This window comes from Babylonia areolata, chromosome 18 (assembly GCF_041734735.1).
Source record: "Babylonia areolata isolate BAREFJ2019XMU chromosome 18, ASM4173473v1, whole genome shotgun sequence".
Taxonomy (NCBI): Eukaryota; Metazoa; Mollusca; class Gastropoda; order Neogastropoda; family Buccinidae; genus Babylonia; species Babylonia areolata.
In genome coordinates, this window is record NC_134893.1 from 61,732,365 (window position 1) to 61,753,889 (window position 21,525).

At 43.5% G+C, this 21,525-nt stretch overlaps 1 protein-coding gene across 6 annotated transcripts in view; it reads right to left on the reverse strand.

The window, feature by feature from the left end:
• Nucleotides 1-10,846, reverse strand: part of LOC143292975 (Golgi-specific brefeldin A-resistance guanine nucleotide exchange factor 1-like) — a 233,267-nt gene extending 222,421 nt beyond the window's left edge. Inside the window, exons 1-4 of one of the 6 annotated variants that reach the window (XM_076603709.1) lie at nucleotides 10,726-10,846; nucleotides 10,246-10,317; nucleotides 6,480-6,593; nucleotides 3,068-3,134 (exon numbers count right to left, since the gene is read on the reverse strand). In XM_076603709.1, coding sequence (XP_076459824.1) covers nucleotides 3,068-3,134; nucleotides 6,480-6,578 — 166 coding nt within the window. In that variant the 5' untranslated portion in view covers nucleotides 6,579-6,593; nucleotides 10,246-10,317; nucleotides 10,726-10,846. Of the gene's footprint in view, nucleotides 1-3,067; nucleotides 3,138-6,479; nucleotides 6,621-10,245; nucleotides 10,318-10,725 lie in introns of all 6 variants that reach the window. The other 5 variants (XM_076603706.1, XM_076603708.1, XM_076603704.1 and 2 more) reach the window with 5 other exon arrangements.
• Nucleotides 10,847-21,525: the final 10,679 nt, after the last annotated feature.

A 21,525-nucleotide genomic window follows, 5' to 3' on the forward strand; every position in this document is an offset into this window, starting at 1 on the left:
ACTGCCAAATTTAAACATGGATGGTTGTCTTCAGAACTTTTCTGGTTTTGTGTTCATAGCACGTTAACAAAAAGTAAAGTTATGTTTCTGAGACACAAAAAGGACAGTTTACATTTTTGTTCACATCATGTTTGTATTGTAAAATTCCAATCCTGAATCTTGAGAAAACTCCATGAATTTGATGTTGGCAATTTGAAGTAAATGACAACTAGGTGAAAAAGAATGCTTATAAGAGGCATAGACACATAGAATGTATGTGACTCTAAACTGGCATGCCAATCTTTTTTAAAACAGTTGATAAGTGTCTGTTTGAAAACATTTCCAAGTTACCAACCCCCTGAGAATCCCAAACTTCTCCAAAACCAAATTTGTTTTAAAGATTTTTAACTTCACATGCCCAAGTCACATAACTCTGGTTCTGCAGGTTCAGAAGCTTTATCATAAGCTTTCTTTGGATATCTACTGTTTTCCATCTGTACAATTCGTTACCAGAATTTCACACATTTTACATGTTTTGCAATATATAAAGGGTATCTTCCATATATATATATATATATATATATATATATATATATATATATATATATATTTAGAGAGAGAGAGAGAGAGAGAAATAAAATGTCCGTGAGATGTGTAAAGCTTAAAAACTGTGAAATGCATTCCAGTGAGGAAAATAGGCAGTTTGCCTCTAACTTAACCCTCGTTCAACATTTATGTCTGGTAGCGGCTTGCAGTGTAACGCCCAAATGTGCCCAGTACCGCCAACTAAACATGTGCTTACTATGGGCAAAGCCATTGTTGTTTACATAAACAAGACTCTTGCGAGATTCAAGGCGTTTTCGGTACTTCCTGTCATGAATTTTGCACTTTTCAGAATCTGATTTGCTTGAATTTTGACAAAGTTGTGAATTTTTAAAGCTGCAAGACGAGTTTGATGATTGCAGAGAGCTTTAGCGTAATCTGAACGATGACTCTGAAGATGATTTTGAACTGTTTTAACGATTTTTGCATGACAATCTTGTAAAACTCTATCAAACTGAGTGACCTAGATATCAACTGACCGAGTTTTGCTGAAAATGAGAGTGAGAAGTTGGTACTTGAATGTGAATCGATCGCCAGACTTCCAAAATCATGAATCGAATGCCAAACCACCAAAATCGATAACATAAGTGAGTCAGTCTTGATTTCACTGATATTTATTGGCTTTATGCATGATCTTCCTGATTGTGCTAGTTCAATGGAATATATTACTGATTTGGTTACGTTTTGCCAAAGTTTTGAAGTTTCAAAGTTTCAAGATGAGTTTGATGACTGTCGAGACTCAAAGCGTAATCCTAACAACTATTCTGAAGATGATTTCTGCGTGAGTTTCACCAATGTTGAGAGTGTAGTCGGTACTTGAGTGTGAATCGATCGCCAGACTTCCAGAATCGTGAATCGATCTCCGGACCTCCCAAATCATGAAAAAATTGATCACCGGACTCCAAAATTGTGAATCGATTGCTGGACCTTTGAAATCGTGAATCAATCTCCAGACCAACGGAATCAATACTGTCAGTCATTGACTGCACTGATACTTATTGGCATTCTGCATGATCTTCCTGATTTTGCTAGTTCAATGGATTATATTTTTCTTTTTCTTATGGAGAAATTACATGCGAGGTAGGTTTGTTGTTTGTTTTTGTTTGTTTGCCATTGTTTTTCTCCCCACCATCACTGGAAAACACATCACCCCTCAAAAAGAAAAGAACATAAAAAAATCACATTGTTCCAATTCAAGCTGAGTAAGAAAAAGAATTTAAAAAAAAAAGAGATGTGTTAGAAGACACTGCAGACCAGACAACCTTATTCCAAAGAAAATCATACTGTAATTAATAAAATAAAATTTCAAAGTTGATTATCAAATTTGACACTTTTATTTTGTGTGTGTAAATACAAAACAACATGAGCCTGGAAACAGAAAAATTCTTTTGCAACATTATTATGTGTATTATGTAGTTTTCTCTTATAAGGAACAACAAAAATATTCAGATATGTCCAACCTCTTGCCATCTGGTTAGATCTTGATGTTTGAGAATATAGAATGCACCTAAAAAGCTTCACTGTTACACGTTTGAAACAAGCACAAGGCCTACTGAAGGCCAAACGGAGGACATCCTTGAAGTCTATTTCTTGTCTTTGGCCTTTTCCTCACAGTAAACTAGCCACTGTGAAATGGTTGCTGCTATTACACAGGGCCTTCAGAAGGAGCTGTCAAATGTGATATTACTGATAAAGTAGCGGACATGAAGTGCTGAGCAGGAACCTAGTAACATCTCTCAAGCATCAACAGGGAAGACACCATAAATCTAACTTAAGCCAACTGATGAAATGTTTAAACAAAATGGTGAAATTACTTCCTTCTGTAAAGAAAAAAATAAAAATAAACATGTGAATATACACCTCCAGAAATAAGTAAATCAAAACAGTATGATCCTAACTGAAAATCCTTGACATTCACAGAAAGCATCTGATACAACTGCAAAACCAGAAAATAAATCCTCCACTGAAGGCATTTTCTTCGTGATTTAACAAGCAAAACTGGATTTTGTAAACTTAAAAAATGGCAAATCTATTGGGTTACGTCTGTGCAAACATTTGACAACCCAAAGACTGTGTTGCAGATCTGGAATTCTGTGATATGGGATAGCCACAAAGTAGACAATTACCATGATATGAATCTACTCCAAATAATGTGTTTTTTTTCCAAGCCCCATTTATACTGAAAAGTTTTTATCTCTACCAAGCCATGGGTTAATGGTTACTTCTAAGGCCCCTCCAAGAAATATTGTGACACCTTTGTTTTTTATTTAGTCATAGACAACTTTTCCAGCACTAACAGGAATTTCCTATTAACTTCTGAAAGCCCCCCAAAGCTTGTGATGAATAACAGTGCCTACTTATGAACTGTTGACATTTTGTTTCTGTTATATTCAAAGCAAGCAAACTAGCAAACAATAAACAATTCTCTTGTTTTAGAACCTACAAAGTTTCAACTCATCTGAAAAGGAATGCCAGATTAACATACCTGTGAGATCGTTCAGGATGTCTTTGAGCTGAGAGAAACTGTTCAACAACTGATCCCCATCATCATCCTGCTGAAATGAGATGGAAACCACAGTAACACTGGACATATTACAAACATATTTTACACACTTATTCACACACACACAGAGAATTTGAAAACATAAAATGATAATCCTTAACCTTACACCACTGCACAACTTTGTTCCTTTTCATCATCTGTGTTGGATTTCAGGCATTTGCCAGACGACGTGAACCCCTAGAATAGTCAATAATTTGCCTTCAGGATTTGATGATGATGTCTGTTCTTGCTCTTTTAGACTTAGCACCCTTTGACACTATCGACCACTCTATCCTCTTGAACAGACTTAGAACGTCCTTTGGTATTAATGAAACTGCGCTAGCACAGTTCATGACACTGCCTTTCCATTGATCACATCTTACCTGTCAGATTGTACACAGAATGTGTGTGTAAATGCTAGATATTCTAATGTACCTGCCTTCAGATATGGTGTCCCTCTTTCAATGAAAATCTGGTCCTAGGTTCTGTTCTTTTCATGCTGTATGCTGCTCCTGTGTCAGATGCCATTAGTCATCATGTGATGTCACATGTGAGCTTTGCTCATGGCACTCAACTTTTTCAGTTGGCCTTTATAACAGAAACTGATGCACTGGTAACTCAAACATGGTAGTGCATTGCAGACCTAAATGACTGACAACTCTCAATAAGCTGCAACTAAATGACAGTAAGACTGAATTTATGATAGCCAGGCCTTTTTTTTCATCAACATCCTTCCTTTCCTGACTGTTCTGATCAATAGCACACCTGTTTCACTTTCTTCTTCTGTTCGCAGTCTTGGCGTAATCCTACATCTGTCTCTCCTTCCAACAGCACATTTTAAATATCTGTAAAGTTGCCTATGTGGAACTGTGTAGAATCTGTTCTCTCTACTGATGCAACCAAAACACTTGTATGCACTTTTGTTCTCTCAAGATAGGGTTACTGCAATTCTCTTTTGGCTGGCCTTCCCAATGAAATATCGGTTTGACATACTTCAACGAAGTCAGAATAACGCTGCAGGACTCACTTGCAGAGCTTCTTCATTTGACCATGTTTCTCATCTCCTTCAGTCTCTCCACTGGTTGCCTGTCTCTGATTGAACAGACTATAAGCTATCCACTCTGGCTTTTTCTGCAGTCAACGGATCTGGCCCAAAGTGTCTTTCTGAACTCTCCCATATCTATACTCTTGTCTTGGCAGCTCCATTCTTTCTCTGGTACTCGACTTCTCAGTATACCTCACGTTAGAAGACCTAAACACAGATCATTTTCTTTTCAATCACCGAAGACATGGAACAAGCTCCCTGATAACCTGCGTCATTCTGACTCCCTCGCCTCTTACAAATTTGATCTAAAAACTCACCTCTTCCCTCAGCAGTAAGTTCAGTTGTAACTGGTCCATTTCTTTGCATGTGGTGCACTTGACTGTATGTGTGTGTGTGTGTGTGTGTGTGTGTGTGTATATATATGTGTGTGTGTGTGTGTGTGTGTGTGTGTGTATGTATGTATGTATGTATGTGTATGCATATACATGCATGAGTATGAATGTGTATTTGTGTCTTCATGTTTGCGTGTGTGTGTATGTTCACACACATCAGTATGGCTGTGTGTGTGTGTGTGTGTGTGTGTGTGTGTGTGTGTGTGTGCACATCTGTGCATGACTGTGTTTGTGTGTGCCTATGCATGCGTATGTGTGGAGGGCAGCTGATATCCATGTTAAAATGTATGTATGCATTGTGAGTGAGTGTGTGAGTGAGTGAGTGAGTGAGTGAGTGAGTGAGTGAGTGAGTGAGTGAGTGAGTGAGTGAGTGAGTGAGTGAGTGAGTGAGTGAGTGAGTGAGTGAGTGAGTGAGTGAGTGAGTGAGTGAGTGAGTGAGTGTGTGTGTGTGTGTGTGTGTGTGTGTGTGTGTGTGTGTGTGTGTGTGTGTGTGTGTGTGTGTGTGTGTGTGTGTGTGTGTGTGTGTAGTTTGTGACATTTTGGTGTGTGTACCCAACACTAATGTAATGTGTTATGTAGAAAAAAAAAGAAAAAATTGCAAATCACCTACAGCAGATTTCTGGATAATGTGTTATATAAGAATCCATTATTATAAATAATAGTAACAACTTACACTGGTGTTAAGTTATACTTTTGTATCCGTCAAACGTTTTCAACCTGTTCCAGTTTTTCCCTTATATTTACCACTCAAATAACAAAAGTAGCTACTGCATGCTGAACAACACGCATAGAAACTGAGCTCATCATTCGTTTCCTGTGTCCTTCAATCAGGTTCAGTCACACACACATACACATCCATACGGACATGTAACATTTTATGTGTATGACAGTTTTGTTTATTTACCCCACCATGTAGGCAGTCATACCGTTTTCAGGGGTGTGCATGCTGGGTTTGTAATTGTTTCCATAACCAACCAAATGCTGACTGGATCTTTAACATGCAAATTTCATCTTCTGCGTGAGTAAATGCATGAAGGGGGTTCAGGCACAAACAGTTCTGCACATATGTTCAAAAAAAAAATAATGTTGACCTTGGAGATCTGAAAAATCTCCACTCTTTCTTTACCCACCGGGATCCGTAAGTGAGATTCAAACCCAGGACCCTCAGATTGAAAGTCCTTCGCTTTAATCACTCAGTTATTGACATAGATTCATTTTTTGGTGAGTAAGCCAAAAAGGTACAGCAAAGCTTTTGATGCCTGACGAGAAGAGTGAAAGCTCACACACCTAGAACAGACTGATTTTGTCGACTGTAAACCTTTGTATGTATTGCAAAAACAAGAGACAACCTGCACACTTCTGAGAACACAACTGAACATTATCAAACTACTTCACCTGTGCTGATTTCTGGGAGTTACTGTTATCACTAACACTTTGGGCTAGTGTGCTGGTATTGCTGGTTTATTTGTAGTTTTTGCACTGCTGGTTTTTTACCACTGTCTTTTTCCTGTTTATGGAATAGTTTTTATAACATTTTGTTTCTTTCTGGTCACTGCTTCCCCGCTGCTTGAAGCTACTGCTGAAAAAATTGCTTGAAAGATTTCATGACAGGGAGGACAGCCACTACCTTTTAACAAAGTTCTTTGTTGTTTTCACTGTTGTTTTGTTGTTGCCGTGAAAATTTTTTATTAACTCCTAAAAGTTTGGCCGTTAACAATGAAAGGTTCTTCATCAGCTTTCTGGATCTGAGGTGTTTTAAAGTCACAAGAAGACACATTGCAGTTGAATTTGAAATATTGAAATTTATTCTAGAACTGCAAGCTGGAACAAAACCTACGATCAATCTTTCCTTCCAAAATCAAAATCAGTACCACCACCATATTAATATGCATTACCACTGATTATGACACCCACTCACATGTCTGGCATGGGAGCTGTATCTGGAGGTGCGGCGCATGGCTGTGATAACCAAGGAGATCTCCCCCTGGATTATGTAGACACCATTGGGTAGCGCCATGATCCTCAAAGCAAACTGTATGAAGCCGAGAGGCCAAGAAGCCTGTTAAATGCAAATCAGATCTCCACATGCAAATATCCAAACAATTTTTTTTTTTTTAAATATCTTCACTTTTTAAAAATTCAAGTCTAGAAAATGCTTCACAAAACCCATTTACACATGTCAATTATTCAAAATCAAATCAAATCACGGTCGCCCTCACATACGCCATTCAAAATATTCAAACCTAAAGCAGTGCATATATTCAGCAGTAATTTTCCATACTTATTTAACTAAAAGAAACAATCTTCAGAACACCATGATGTATACTAACAGACCTACTGTCATGCTGCATATAAAAATCATCTTTCAGTTTCACAGACAGATCTTGACATATGTTTGAAGTCCTACTATTCAAATCACCATTTAATATAACATAAGCATCATGTGCCAATAAACAGTCAGTCAGACATTCTTCAAATATACAAATTCCATTATTAGAGAGAGAGAGAGAGAGAGAGAGAGAGAGAGAGAGAGAGAGAGAGAGAGAGAGAGAGAGAGAGAGATCTAGACTTGTAATGGTTTAAAAGCTTGCATTATCATCTGAATTTTATTGTTAACACAAGAATTCAAGAGTCAGTCTCTCGCTCTCTCTGTCAAACTTAAAACTTATTCTGTTGCACATACATTGATACAGTATCAGGGGTGCAATCAGAGAGACCTGCTCAAGCCTGAAATTTTTTTTCTGCCCAGACCAAAGCCTGAAATAAGCCTGATTTTTTTTTTTTCTGCCCCAACCTGAAATTTCTTTTCTGCCCAGACCGAAGCCAGAAAATATTACATGGGCTCAACAAAACAGAGCATCAATCCTGAGCATGATTCCCGTACTATTATATTTTCTACAGACTGTTATTTTGGGGAGAATAATGGTGAATTCTGTGAAAACCAAGAAGCAGACAAAAAAGGAGGGATTTTTACCTATAAACACTAAAACATGATCATAAAGAACAAGATCTGGCACCTATACTGAACATTTTCACAGGATGGACCTTTACTTTGATGAATGCAGTATCCAGCATAGCAAAAGATCTAATAATGGAGAAAAAGAAAAGCATAATGCATCAGAGTAAAACAACAGTCATTTAGTTTTATTCAAAGCAAAAAACAAACAACATTATTTTCATTATGAAAACAAACTATATGATACAATTTTGTATCATACTGCAAAGAAAAAAATGCGAGTGTTACTCTCAACTGTCCATAAGCAACACTTTTTGCAAACCTGAAGCTACTGAGGAAAGAAAGCACATGAAGAAATGTGTGTTGCGCGCACACGTGTGTGTGTGTGTGTGTGTGTGTGTGTCTGCGTGCGTGAATTGTTTTCAATGCAAGCCTCTGTGTGTGTGTGTGTGTGTGAGTGTGTGTGTGTGTGTGCATGCGCACGCGTGTGTGCGTGTGTGTGTATGTGTGCCCCCATGTGTGTATGTGAGTGTACACCCATACAAATGGGTGGTTGTGTGTGTGTGTGCATGCACACGTGCATGTATGGGTATGTGTGCAAGCGTCTATGTATGTATGTTAGCAATGGTAAAATGTGTGTTTGTGTGTCGATCTGTGTATAATTATGTGGTGTCTGTCACTGCGTGCGTGCGTGAACGTGTGTGTGTGTGTGTATGTGTGTGTGTGTGTGTGTGTGTGTGTGTGTGTGTGTGTGTGTATCTGTGTGCACACTCATGGAAGTGTGTGGATGGTGTGTGCATGTGCATGGGGGTGTGTATGTGTGTGTGTGTGTGCACGTGCGCATGTACATGTTTGTATGCATGTATGTGTATACTATATATGTAACTGTAAGCAATGGTAAAATGTGTGTGCACGTCTATGCATTTGCGCGTGCATGAGCGTGTGTGTGTGTGTGATCAAAAACAACAGCAATACTGAAATGAACTGGCATCCAGATGACAGGCGGCACCTGCATTTGAACAAAACATAACAACTACATCAGTACATGCAGGTAAAGCAGACGAATCTACGGAACGTCAGCTATAGATCCCTGATCTAGATAACCTATACAAACTGCAGCTATGAAGTGTAGCCACATCATCAACTGACGTAATCACAGCAATACGCCAAAAAAGTATTGATGTCAAATGCTACAAAAGTTTATCTTCAGTGACAAATTCTTCAGTGACGAGTATGTGCTGCGCTTCTTAGCATTTGCTCTGAGTGTGTGTGTGTGTGTGTGTGTGTGTGTGTGTGTGTGTGTGTATGTGTTAGGTTTCGCAGTCAGCAAATTCGTAGTTTTTCTTCACTCGGCCATAGTGCCATAGTCTGGGGGCTTGAATCTTAGAAACTACAGACAAATCGTAGCATTAGGCGAGCCTGTGAACCAATGTCTAAATGAGAGATAAGCAGAGCTATGAACATCAGTAATTATCTCATGCAAGTGATGCAAATGAATCTTTGGTACTTCGGCTATAATTCCCAGATCCATATAATGTACACTAAAACTGCAGCCATGAAGGCTACTGCCACATCCTTGCTGATGTAATTTAATAAACAGACTCAAAGTCAGTTGCTACAATTACAAAAGTTTTTATGTCACAATTGCTACAAAGTAACTGTTGCAAAAAGTGACAATGTTTGCAGCCCAAGGGTTGAGGCAGAGATGGGGATCATGTACACTTGTGTGTGTGCGTTTGTGTGTGTGTGTGCGCGCACCCATGCCTGCAAGCTGGTAAGTGTGTGATTTTGAGTATGCATGTGTGTGCGCGTGTGCGCCCAACCCCCCACACCCATTTCATCTTGAGATACAATGGCAGTAGCGTCACAACAGCTGTTGTCAGCGTCATCACATTTGAATTTCATACTCTTCACCCACACTTTTTTTTCTCTCCAGATTTGCACAAATCTCAAGATTGAAAGGCATCCAAGGCTTTTCAAAAGGTGTTGCCAATAAACAATCGCAAAAAGACCTGTTTTTCTTTTTTCAAATGTATGCGTGTGTGTGTGTGTACGTGCATGCATGCGTGTGCGCACGCCACTCTGGGATAGTTTTTTAGTTTTTTTTTCGTTTTGTTTTTTTACCAGGCTCACAGAAGCACGGTATCAAGTGCAACTGTGAGTGATAAATTTCCATGAGTAAGAAAGGGTAGTCAGGTCTGGAACTCAGTATTCTTGTAATTTTTCAGGAAAAAGTTTTTATTAATATTCTGTCAGAAAATATGTTTGGTGAACCCATTTTTCATTGCTAAATAGCCACAAAGCGAGGCAATGCCTTTATCTCCCATAGTTTTCAAGACATTGATGCACGGGCAAGTAAATGACACACTGGTTTTGACAAATTGAACTTTCAGTTCTTCTCTGACATTTCCTTTTCGTTCGAGTTTCATCACATACACAATTACGTCACTGAACATACCCATGACACAGAATTCAAAGACAGCGACCAGGCTGCACAAATTCATGCATGCCGGAAACTACCTGAACAAATTTTCTCCATGCAGGAATCTACCAAAACAAAATTTCTCCATGCAGGAAACTACCTGAAATCAAGCTGTTCTGTGCTGGATTTTTGGCAAATGTTGGACGACTTGCACCCCTACAGTATTGATACACACACACACACACACACACACACACACACGTGCGCATGCTCACCATCAACAGAAGACAATACGATTTGACTTACTGTGTGAAATATGGAAAGTTGTCCTGTTACTGTGGGGCAGACGACAGCACTACGTTCGTTTCATGCATCATTCTGAAGCCGTACAAGGAATTGACAATTTTTATCATGTCAAACATGACTGTAATCCATATCAATTATCATCAAAGAAATGTTGCACACACACAAATATATATAGAGTCTACATATCTTCATATTCCTATATGGTTTCTTCAATATACAAAGCATAAATGAATGTGGGATTGTTTGTTGTTGTTGTTGTTGTTGTGTGTGTGTGTGTGTGTGTGTGTTCTTCTCTCTCTCTCTCTCTTTCTCTCTCTCTTTTTTTTTTTTTTTTTTTTGTGTGTGTGTACGAAAATGTGTTGGTTACAATGGCTACCGTTTCAGTTTCATTAGCCCATTTCTGAAGCAGATGGCACACAACACAATCAACTGACAACTAACAAATGCACACTGGTGAAACTGATGAAGTGATAATCTTACCCTGATCAACTGACATTTTTCAAATACTGTACAGAGAGACAAAAAACTGCGTGACACCACATAGATGTTTTGTACCGAAGTGACGTGGTAATCGATGCACAGGAAGGTGTCGCTGAAAAATTACATGAAAGGGGCTTAACTCTTGTTACACTTCCAGTGCGTCATTCATATCATCCACAAAGATTCGGGTTTTGTTTGTTTTTTGTTGTTGTTGTTTTGGTTTTTTTAAACACTTTATTTGTTCAGCTTTGATTGAACTGAAAGAATTAATTAGATGTAAATTCCGTCACTTGATTTTGCAACAAACTGTGTTTTGTGTAACATATACAGCAGACGTATGATAAGTATGGGAGGCCACTCTGGTAAATTAATTAAATGCAATGAGCTAAGGTTACTCATTCAAGTTGATTCACCTAGGCTGAGGAGGGATATGAAAGATCCAGACTTTCAGTTATAGTTATAAATGTTTCTTTGAAATCTGTAAGTTGTGAATAAAAATCTGGTTGGAATATGTACTTGAGTTGTTGACCACAACTTGGTAATGACTGTTCGTTTCATAAACAGTACATTACCATTTTAAAATCGGCTTACAAAATCATGTAACATTCTTTCCAGCAAAGGAAAATCTCCATACTTTTATATACGAAATGGAGTCGTACTACAACAAGTTCAACAAAACCCATATCTGGGAGTAGAGATCTCAAACGACCTAAAACTGACTGGCCACATTACGAACATTTGCGAAAGAGCGAACTGCTCACTCAGCTTTCTCAGACGTAATCTGAGGAATTGCTCCCCAGAAAGCCATAGAATGGCAATATATCTCACTTGTCCGCTCGATGTTGGAGTACGCTGCAGCAGTCTGGGACCCCTACCTCAAAAAGGACTTTGAGTCCAACACCAGGCCACCAGATTCATTACCAGGAACTACAGATCAAGGAATCCAGGCTACATGATGCAAATGCTACAAAATCAAAATTTACCACTTTTAGAGGATCGTCGCAAAATCATACAACTTACTAAGACCATGAATTTCGCTTTTATGACGGCCTGTGGCCAGCAACAGAAGGAAAGTGGTCTTGAGGGAGTGGCAAGTCCTCTCTTGGTGGTGGGGACTCACAGCTAGGCGCAAACTCCCAAGGGGAGGCCGCGCCCGGCCGTTACCCAGGTCCCCACTCGGAGACGGCCCTCAGGGGCCCCATTGCTGTTCCCCCTCCTCCCTTCTCTGTCGACTCCCCTTCCCTACCTCCTTCTGGGGGGCGTGGGGGGGAGAAAAATTTGGTTCCGGGGGGGGGGACCTCTACTTTGCCCACCCAGGGCCAAGCCACCCCAGTCTCCCCAAGGGAGGGGATTCGGGGCGCGTGGCAACCTGCTCTGCAGGTCTTCCCGCTATCCGGCCGGTCTCCCCTGCTGGGGGAGACCCGCGCATGTCAGGCGGTTCCAGGCAGTCAGCCTGCTCGTCTTCAGGCGGGACTGACACCCAAGTCGGACCTGACCTCCCTCTGACTTGGCCAGGTTTTTCCCTTCATGGAGGTCAAGGTGCCAGTGACCCTTAGGGTTGGGGTCACAGGACGGCTGGTGCCCACGGGTGGTTACCCCCATTCTACCCGTACTGGGGTGCACCTATGGTGCACGCTGGGTTGCCGGGAGGACCAGGGGTCAACCCCTTGTCCGCTCCCCACCGGACCCAACCCAGCACATCTCTCCTCGACCAATATTGCCACTTGGTCCACAAATCGGTCCTCTGTCAACCCACAGGTTACCTCCACGGTCACAACGGCCTCCTTGTCAGGACTGACGGCTGCCGAGGGGCCCCGCTCAGTCCGGGGGAGCCTGCAGTTCCCACCTACCCAGCCCTCGATCCTACAGGGAGATGAATGGGTGTTTGTCCCCTCACAGCACTTGTGGGTCCCTCTTGCATCCAGGGACGCCCTCTCTGAGAAGGTGTGGCACCCACCATCCCAAGCATGGTTGGACCTATGGTCCACATGCTCCCCACCTGCTTCAGGCGTCAAGGACATAACAGCTGCGGCCATGGTCCCTGCTCGGTATCGTCCCAGCTCATCCCGCTGGGCTGACCACAGCTCACAGGACGCCCCAGTGGGTACATCCACTTGGGATGGCACCCAGCAGGGGATGGACTGTGAACAAGAGTGGCAGCCCCTGTCTTCGGATGAGGACGAACAAGCGGATGAGCACTCTTTGCCCCCATCCCAGGGGGACAGATTGAGCCCGTGCCTCCCTAGAGATCAGCCTGAACCAAACTCGAACTTTGCCGAGCTCAAACTGACCCTCCCCAATAGGGTCACGCATGCCGAATCAGTCCCTCAGGCTACTTTGTTACCCTTGACCCTCCTTAGGCCGTGTGACTCTAACTCCAGAACCTTAAGGCGACTCAGAGTGCCAGAAATGGCGCAGGAATGGCTTAATAATCCAGCAGGCACTGTCAGGGGTGCTGCTTCCATCCCTCCTCCAGGCAGGGAGTCCCTCTCTGCCCCGGGCGCTTTTTCCCCAGGCACGTTCCTTAAAGATTCCTCCAAGGGAGGGGTGTGGTCCTGGTACACACAGGATCACCCTGCCTATAGGGAAGCAGAGCCCTCCACGCAGGACAGGATGTTGGTCTCACAGCGCACCACCTTCCCCACTTCAGCTACTCTATACTTTAAAACGTTAGCAGAGTGGGACAAATTGGCCCACCACTGCCTCCTCGAGGTTTCCGCGGCTTATACCTTCTTCGACGCGTTCCTCTACAGGGCCAGTGAGCTGTGGGAACAGTGTCCGGTTAATCAGGACACGGGGTCTCCTTCCTCTGTCCCGCCTGGCCTCTTCACCGACCAGAGGTTAAACACTTTTGGCAATAGGGTAGCATCTGGTCTCACGGCAGCTGCAGACACAGCTACCAGCCTTCACTTCAATACTGTGCTAGCGCGGCGTGATGCCATTCTCCGCCTCTCTAACATTTCTGTAGAGGAGAGGGCTGCCCTGTGGTCCATCCCAGCACAGCAGCACTCCCTCTTCGGCCAGTATGCGCCCCATTTTGTCAGCCACAGGGCAAAGACAAACAGGGAGGTGGCCTCATATTTAGCCCACACCTCCCAGGGGCTCCAGGGTTCTATGCCGTTGAAGAGACCGGCCACCAGGGCCCCTCCATATACCACGCCACCTAAGTCAAAGCGGCGTGCGCAGAATCAGCGGCAGAGGAATAAACCACCTCATGTCCGTCCAAGCCGACGGGCCATGCCCAAGGCCAGAAGGCAGCACCCCCAATGACTGGGCCCCGATTCAGCACCGCCAGTTCTTCAGCCCCTCCAAGTAGGAAACTTGTCCCGGCATGCACATCAGTGGTGTACTCTGGGACTCAACGACTGGATTGTATTGGTGCTAGAGACGGGGTACATGCTGCCTTGGGCGGAGGACCGCCCCCCTCTAACATCCACTCCTCCTCCTTATGTGCCCAGCTCGAGGGAGCAGGAGAGCGTCTTAGAGAAAGAGGTATCGCACCTACTCCTCATAGGGGCGATATCTCAGCTCTCGGACCCGGGCCAGTTGTTCGTGATTCCAAAGGTCTCGGGAGGGTGGAGACCAGTCTTGGACTTGTCCCCCCTCAACAAATTCCTCCCCCAAATCAAATTCAAGATGGACACACTGGCACAGATTCGGGAGACCATTCAACAGGGCGATTGGGCTACCTCTATTGATCTTCACCTCTCCCGTAGTCTGGGTTCAGACCGTTGGGGCACCGCTGCTGACCTGGCCACCACCCCTCTCCACTCTTCACGGTTTTCTGATTTCCTCAGGGCGTCACCGAGCGTCAAGCCTGTCCACCCCCGGATGTTGTCTTCCCATCTCTTCTTCTGCCGTCCTCTCCTTCTGCCTCCTTGTACGGTGCCTTGCAGGAACGTTTTGGCAAGACCAGATGATCCTTATTTTCATATCCTCATCCATTCGGCATCCCATCAGTACCTGAGGTTCGTGTGGAGGGACAAGGTGTTCCAGTTCTCGGCCCTCCTATTTGGTCTGTCCCTTGCCCCTTTCCTGTTTACCAAGGTGGTGCGGGAATTGGTGTCCATCGTCCGCTCGGAATCCATTCGTCTCTGTGTGTACCTGGATGACTGGCTTATCCTGGCACGGTCACAGGCCCTGTGCCAGAGTCACACAGCCAGACTTCTAGACCTTTGCTCTCAACTGGGCTTCCTCACGAACCAGGAGAAATGCGATCTGTCCCCAAGTCAGTCCCTCGACTTCTTAGGGATGAGATTCGACACGCAGTCCATGATAGTCTCCTCTCATTCTCCTGGGCAGGGTTCTCAAGCGCCCTCTTCAGAGGGCACTGAGGTTACGGTGGTCCCAGAGCACTCAGCCATGGGATACCCAGATAGTCTGGGCGAGTGGTTCCTCGAGGTGACATCAGAGTGGTTAATCACCCCTCTTCAGACACAGGGGGTGCCCATAGCCTCACCTACTCTTCAGGTGGCACTCTTCACAGACGCCTCCTCCCTGGGCTGGGGAGCCCACATGGACTCACTCCATGCAGCAGGGACTTGGTCCCCAGAGGAGCACCTATGCCACATCAATGTTCTGGAACTGGAGGCAGTTCTCAGGGCTCTCCTGCACTTCATGGGGGAGGCCACTGGCATGACCATCCGCTTGTTCATGGACAATATGACAGTTGCATGTTACGTGAACAAAGGGGGGGGGGAGCACACTCGGCAGACCTCTCCCTGCTCTCCTCCGTTGGTGCCACAGCAAGGGCATTGCACTTTCAGCGAGACACATAGCAGGAAAAGCCAACATCTTGGCAGATGCTCTCAGCAGGTCCAAGAGTGTCATCCACACAGAGTAGACCCTGGACAAGGACACCCTTCAGGGGGTGTGGGAACGGTGGTTTTGGCCGATGGTGGACCTTTTTGCCACAAAGTTCAACAAGAGAGTTCCCACTTATGTCTCTCCAGTCGCCGACCCAGAAGTGTGGGCAGTGGATGCTCTCTCTAGACTGGAGCAGTCTGATTGCCTACGCGTTTCCTTCCTTTCCAATTCTGTCCAAGGTGATACGGAAAGTCAGATTGGAACACCCGCAGCTGATCCTCATTGCGCCGAAATGGCCTGCCCAGCCCTGGCTTCCGGACCTTCAGTCCCTGACACATGTTCCACCCCTGGAACTCAAAACTAAATCTCATCTGCTGAGGCAGCCTCGTTCAGGCATTCCTCATTCCAATCCTCAACTGCTCCACCTGCACGCATGGCTGCTGTGCGGTCGGAACTGTCAGCATCACCACTGAAGTCTTCAACCCCTCGGTCAGCCTCTGTGTCGGCTGCACTGACCCAGGGGGGTGCCTCCTCTGACCTCCTCTCCATAGTCACCAAAGCAAGGAGGGAGGGAACGGAGACTTTGTATGACTTTCGCTGGAAGAAATGGTTGCGGTGGTGCTGGTGGTGTACAGCTCAGGATATTCCCCCCACTAACCCTACGAGCATGCAGCTGGCCAACTTTCTGGCTCACTGCTCCTCGGTTCTCAACCTGTCTGCTAGTTCTGTGCGAGGGTACAGGTCTGCCATCTGTACCACAATCAAACAGATAGGTGGTCCCACCTTTGAAGCGGATTTCCTGCTCAGAGAGGTGGCTAGGGGCTCCTCTCTGAAGGAAGCTAGAAACCCCAGAAGAGTGCCCCTCTGGGACTTGTTCCTGGTGCTGGATTTCATTCAAAAACAGCCCTTTGAGCCATTGGGGACTATTCCTTTCGACTTGCTCACCCTCAAGACCACTTTCCTTCTGTTGCTGGCCACAGGCCATCGTAGAAGCGAGATTCATGGTCTTAGTGGAATGCCACAAGATCTGGCCTTCCACAGAGATGGTTCCATCACTCTTCGTTTCCTTCCAGAGTTTCTGGCTAAGAACCAAGACCCCGAGGTCCCTTCCCCCTCTCTGAGGGTCAGATCTTTGTCTGATATTCTTGCCCAAGATGATGAGGATAGGTATTTCTGCCCTGTTTGGTGTCTCAAATACTATTGGGATAGGTCTCGCCATAGGCGTTCTTCTCAGAGGCGTTTTCTCATCTCCCTCAGTGAGAATTACAAGAAAGACATTGCTGCAGGCACCATTTCCCGCTGGGTTTCCCAAGTCATTCATAGAGCCTACTCTCATGCACACAGGGATATCAGCTGTCTTAATCCCAGAGCACACGAAGTGTGGGCCATAGCTACTTCGGCTGCTTTCCAGCACTCAGTGCCACTGCAGCATGTCTTGGAGGCAGCCTTCTGATGGTCTGAGAATCCCTTCATCAACTTCTACCTCAGGGATTTCCGTATGACCAGGGGTGACGGTTCCAAGGGGATTTCCTTTGTCGTGGCTAACACTGCCGTCTCGGTTACAAGGGCTCCACATACGAACCAGTAGGCGTTGCCCTCCTCCATTTGCTTTAAATTCTGCATCAGTTTGACATGGTACAGTATATGACACCAAAAGGAGGAGTATGTATTATACTCCATGTTTGGTGATACATATACTTACCATGTCAAACTCGAATGCCCGCCCGTCCGTCCCCGCGTCTCCGCCGTGGTTCTTATGGGGCATTTTCTTCGATGGCCACGGAATGATTCAGCACTTATAGCTTTTAGAGGCGTTTGATTGGCTAAGAGCAGACCGGGCAAGGCAGCTCGTCTTTTCACTGTTAGCTGCACGAAATTTGGCCAAGCAGAGCAAACCGATAGGCCTAGTTTGCATCAGTTTGACATGGTAAGTATATGTATCACCAAACATGGAGTATAATACAAACTCCTCCTACTTACTACAATGTTTAGGATTGTTGACAATCAAATACCAGCCTGACCACCAGGAAAGTTCTTGACACCTGCAAGCCGCGGCAAGACCAGCAGAAGATCCAAGCAGCCTAAATCTTATTGTAGACAAGTGTTCAGCTGACTACAGATGACCGTAGCTCAAATCACAGCACAAGCTGAAAGCTAAGCTATAGCAGATGCCTTTTTCGCAACTAACTGCCGCGGTTTCCAATGGCTCACGCAGAATGTGTCATGCTGTTCCCGGTTTGAATGCAAAGCCCATTCTAATGCTATTCTCTGAACATTTATTGAATCAAGTCTCTGTAGCGTTCACTGCAATATTATATTTGTTGTGCTTACACACACACACTTAAATCAGTTAGAAGCATAGTTGATTTTAGTTTAACCGTTAGTCAGTGTAAAGATTTCAACTGACGCTAAGCTTACGTCATTTTGTCTTCTCGTCACACATTAATTAATGCTACAGTTACAAGTCTGTATTTGACTGCATTTGGAAACTAAAACCACACCATTATAGTGTTTGGATGAGAATAGATTAGGCATTTAGAAGTACAAAGCCAATCCTCATTGTCGACACTTAACGACATTCACTCCACAACTAGTGTCACTCGATGCCATTGAGTGAGTTAAAACTGACCCTTTTCAGGTGACTTAAATTAAGATTATAAATTCATATTAAATAATCAGTTCACTTCATTTTATACTCATTATAAAGTAGGTATTGAGCTCTTTCTTTTGAGACCTATCTGACGTAAATCGGTTCAGGAATCATTTAGAAATCTATCACTGAACACCTTGTAACAAACACAATTCTAATCAGATTTAGCCTGATTGGTGACGTTTTGTTTCACGGGCCACACGAGCATCAATGCAGTTAGCTTAACTTGCATAAGTAGCCACAGCAGGTGATGACTGGTCACTTTCCACCTGGCCAGTCATTGGCTAGAGCTTGCACTCTCTCTCACTTGCTGTGTTGTGTGCATTGTCCCAGAGGCCAACATCTTGGAACATATCACTTGCACTGTTTTCTCTTTATCTTCTCATCGTCTTTCTTCTTTTTCTTTTTTACTTACTTAAGTATTGTAAATAAAACAATAGAAAAACCCTTTTGTGACTGGCCTGCTATACGCCCCTGGCCTGTGCATGGATATTTTCTATCATTTAATACAGTGTAGCCATGTACCCGAGTGGAATATAAGGGGATGGTGGTACAAAAGAATTATTGATAATTAACTGAATTAAAGGACAGACAAGAATCCCTGCACAGGCCAGGAACATATAGAGGCCAGTCACAAAAGTGTTTCCTATTGTTTTATTTACAATAGTTATAATAATAATAATAATCATAATAATAATGGTATTTATATAGTGCTGAATCTTGTGCAGAGACAAATCAAAGTGCTTTTGCACCAGTCATTCACATGCATGCATAACTCTAAAACTGGAGAAACTGAAGACAAGGAAGAGGCAGGGAAGGGAGGCTATTTTGGGAAGAGGTGGGTTTAAAGGCCAGACTTGAAAGAGCTGAGTGTGGAGACTTGACGAAGCAAAAGAGGAAGTTCATTCCAGTTGCAAGGTCCAGAGACAGAGAAAGAACGGTGGCCAACAGTCAAGAGCTTGAATCTGGGTATGCGTAAACAGAGTGGATCCGAAGCTGATCGCAGTGAGTGAGATGGAGTGTAGAGGTGAAGGCAGCCATAGAGATAGGAAGGGGCTGATTTGTGAATACATTTATAACATAGAGTGCTGATCTTGTACTTTATTCTGTGTGAGACATGGAGCCAGTGGAGATGTTGCAAAAGAGGAGTGATGTGCTGAGATCTTTTCTTTCTGAGGATGAGTCGGGCAGCAGAGTTTTGTATGTGCTGAAGGGACTGAATGGATGAAGCAGGCGAACCAGACAATAGAGAGTTACAGTAGTCAAGGCGAGAGAGAATGAGAGAAACAACAAGTCTAGATGTTGCATCAATGGACAGACATTTCCAGATGGAACTGATGCGCCGCAATTGACAGTAGCAGGACTGACATGTCTGACTGATAAATTTTTGCATGGACAGTGTGGACAGAGGGATGGATGTACTGCCAAGTTTGATTGTGTCAGTTGTGATGGAAGAAAGTTTTTGTTTAGTTCCTACAATCATTGCTTCATCTTTATAAGAAGATAAAGAGAAGAAGAAGAAAACAAGGATGAGGAGAAAAGGGAAACAGTGCACTGATGAGGACGCAATGAAACAAATGTCATTAATCACAACATGTCAGCACAAGTGAATAGTAAAGCACATGTATACATATTACATGGAAAGACTACCACTTGGTTTGGGATAAGCAACAACATAAGATAAGATAATGCATATGTGTAAAGACCAAACACTAACATCATACATTTGAATAGTATAGATAAAGTGATTAAAGCTAAGTTAATTTTGTGAAAGTACACCAACAGTATAGATTAGGTAAAGCTTATACTGTGTCAAAGTGACTCAAATGAATCAGTTAGCATGTAGCACTATGCTAGAGTAAGCTGTATAGGAGAGAGCACAATAACTAAATTATAATTAACAAACTGTGATACATATCAGGTGGTTTTAACCAATAGCTGATATCACTGCAACACTGTCTTGTAATCACCATAACAGAATACTACACACATCTTAGAGTACTGAGAATTGGTGAAACACTGTAGCAGTACAACTGATATCAGCATGTAAAATAATATATGAATAATAATCAAGATAGAATCAGTGGCTTTGATATTCTACTGGCAAACCAATAGACCACATGGCAAGTCAGTAAAACAACAAAGATTGGAAGAACTGTCAAGGCTTAACCATTAAGCAGTGAATGAACCTACACAAGTAATCCATTGCATCAAAGCCAAATATCAACATAGCTAGGCTTGTGCTCAATATTTAAATCTCCTCCACTGAAGCAGGGTAAGTAATTTAACTGTCATCGGTGACAGCAGATGAGAAAGAATGTGTCATCCACTAGAACATTATCGAACAAACTATCAGTGTCCAGAGACGTGACTCTGACGTTGAAAAGAATTAAACATAATACTGCTACAAGCATATGATGGCATGGCAATTTTCTAGATCAAATATAGCTGAGCTGTGACTACATGTCAAAGCAATAACTGAACAAAGCAATAGCAACACACTCGTGAACACAAGAACTGTGTCAAAGAATACAATTTACAAATCATCAGCACATTCTGCACACTGTACTTACAGCGATATGGTGATGACACCAGCCGTTGTGGGAACACACACACAACACACACTGCTTGTGACACAGCAAGAGAGAGAGTGGCTCTGGCCAGCAACTGACCAGGTAGAAAGTGACCAGTGATCACCCACTCCATCTCTTTATGCAAGTTAACTCACTCGCTGCCATTGTCCGCATATGCGGATGTCGTTGGACAAAGCGTTCGATGCCAATGTCCGCATATGCGGATTTGGATTTTGAAAAGTCGCGCTGTTGGAGTGATGTGTCGGATACGAAATTCAAAAGCAGAACTGATTCTTAAGTTATCTCTGGCCAACTTTTCATTCACACACACAGCATGTGTGCAGTGACACGCTCATTAGCAGACGACAATGAAGCATACCCTCGGTCAGCTCTGCAAGTTGTTTGACAAGATGGCGTCGCGTCGAAGTGTTCGACACGGTAGGAGAAGTCAAACGCAACACAGCGTTGAAGCTGCTTTGGAAATGATCCAAACTGAAGGCTTCTATGTTGAAGGAGATAATGTTGGTTCTTCGGACAGTGATTTTGAACCATATCCCGATGAACTAGAAATAGATTCGGCCGCTGAAGAGGGTGTTTACAGTGGAGAGGAAAGCGAGTCCTGACCATGTGCCAGCTGACCGAGACTGACAACGAAATCACTGAGGAAACGGACGACTTTGCTGGTGTTTTTACAAGTGATTGGACTGAAAATGGTGAGTGTGTATGTATTATATATATATATATATATATATATATATATATATATGTGTG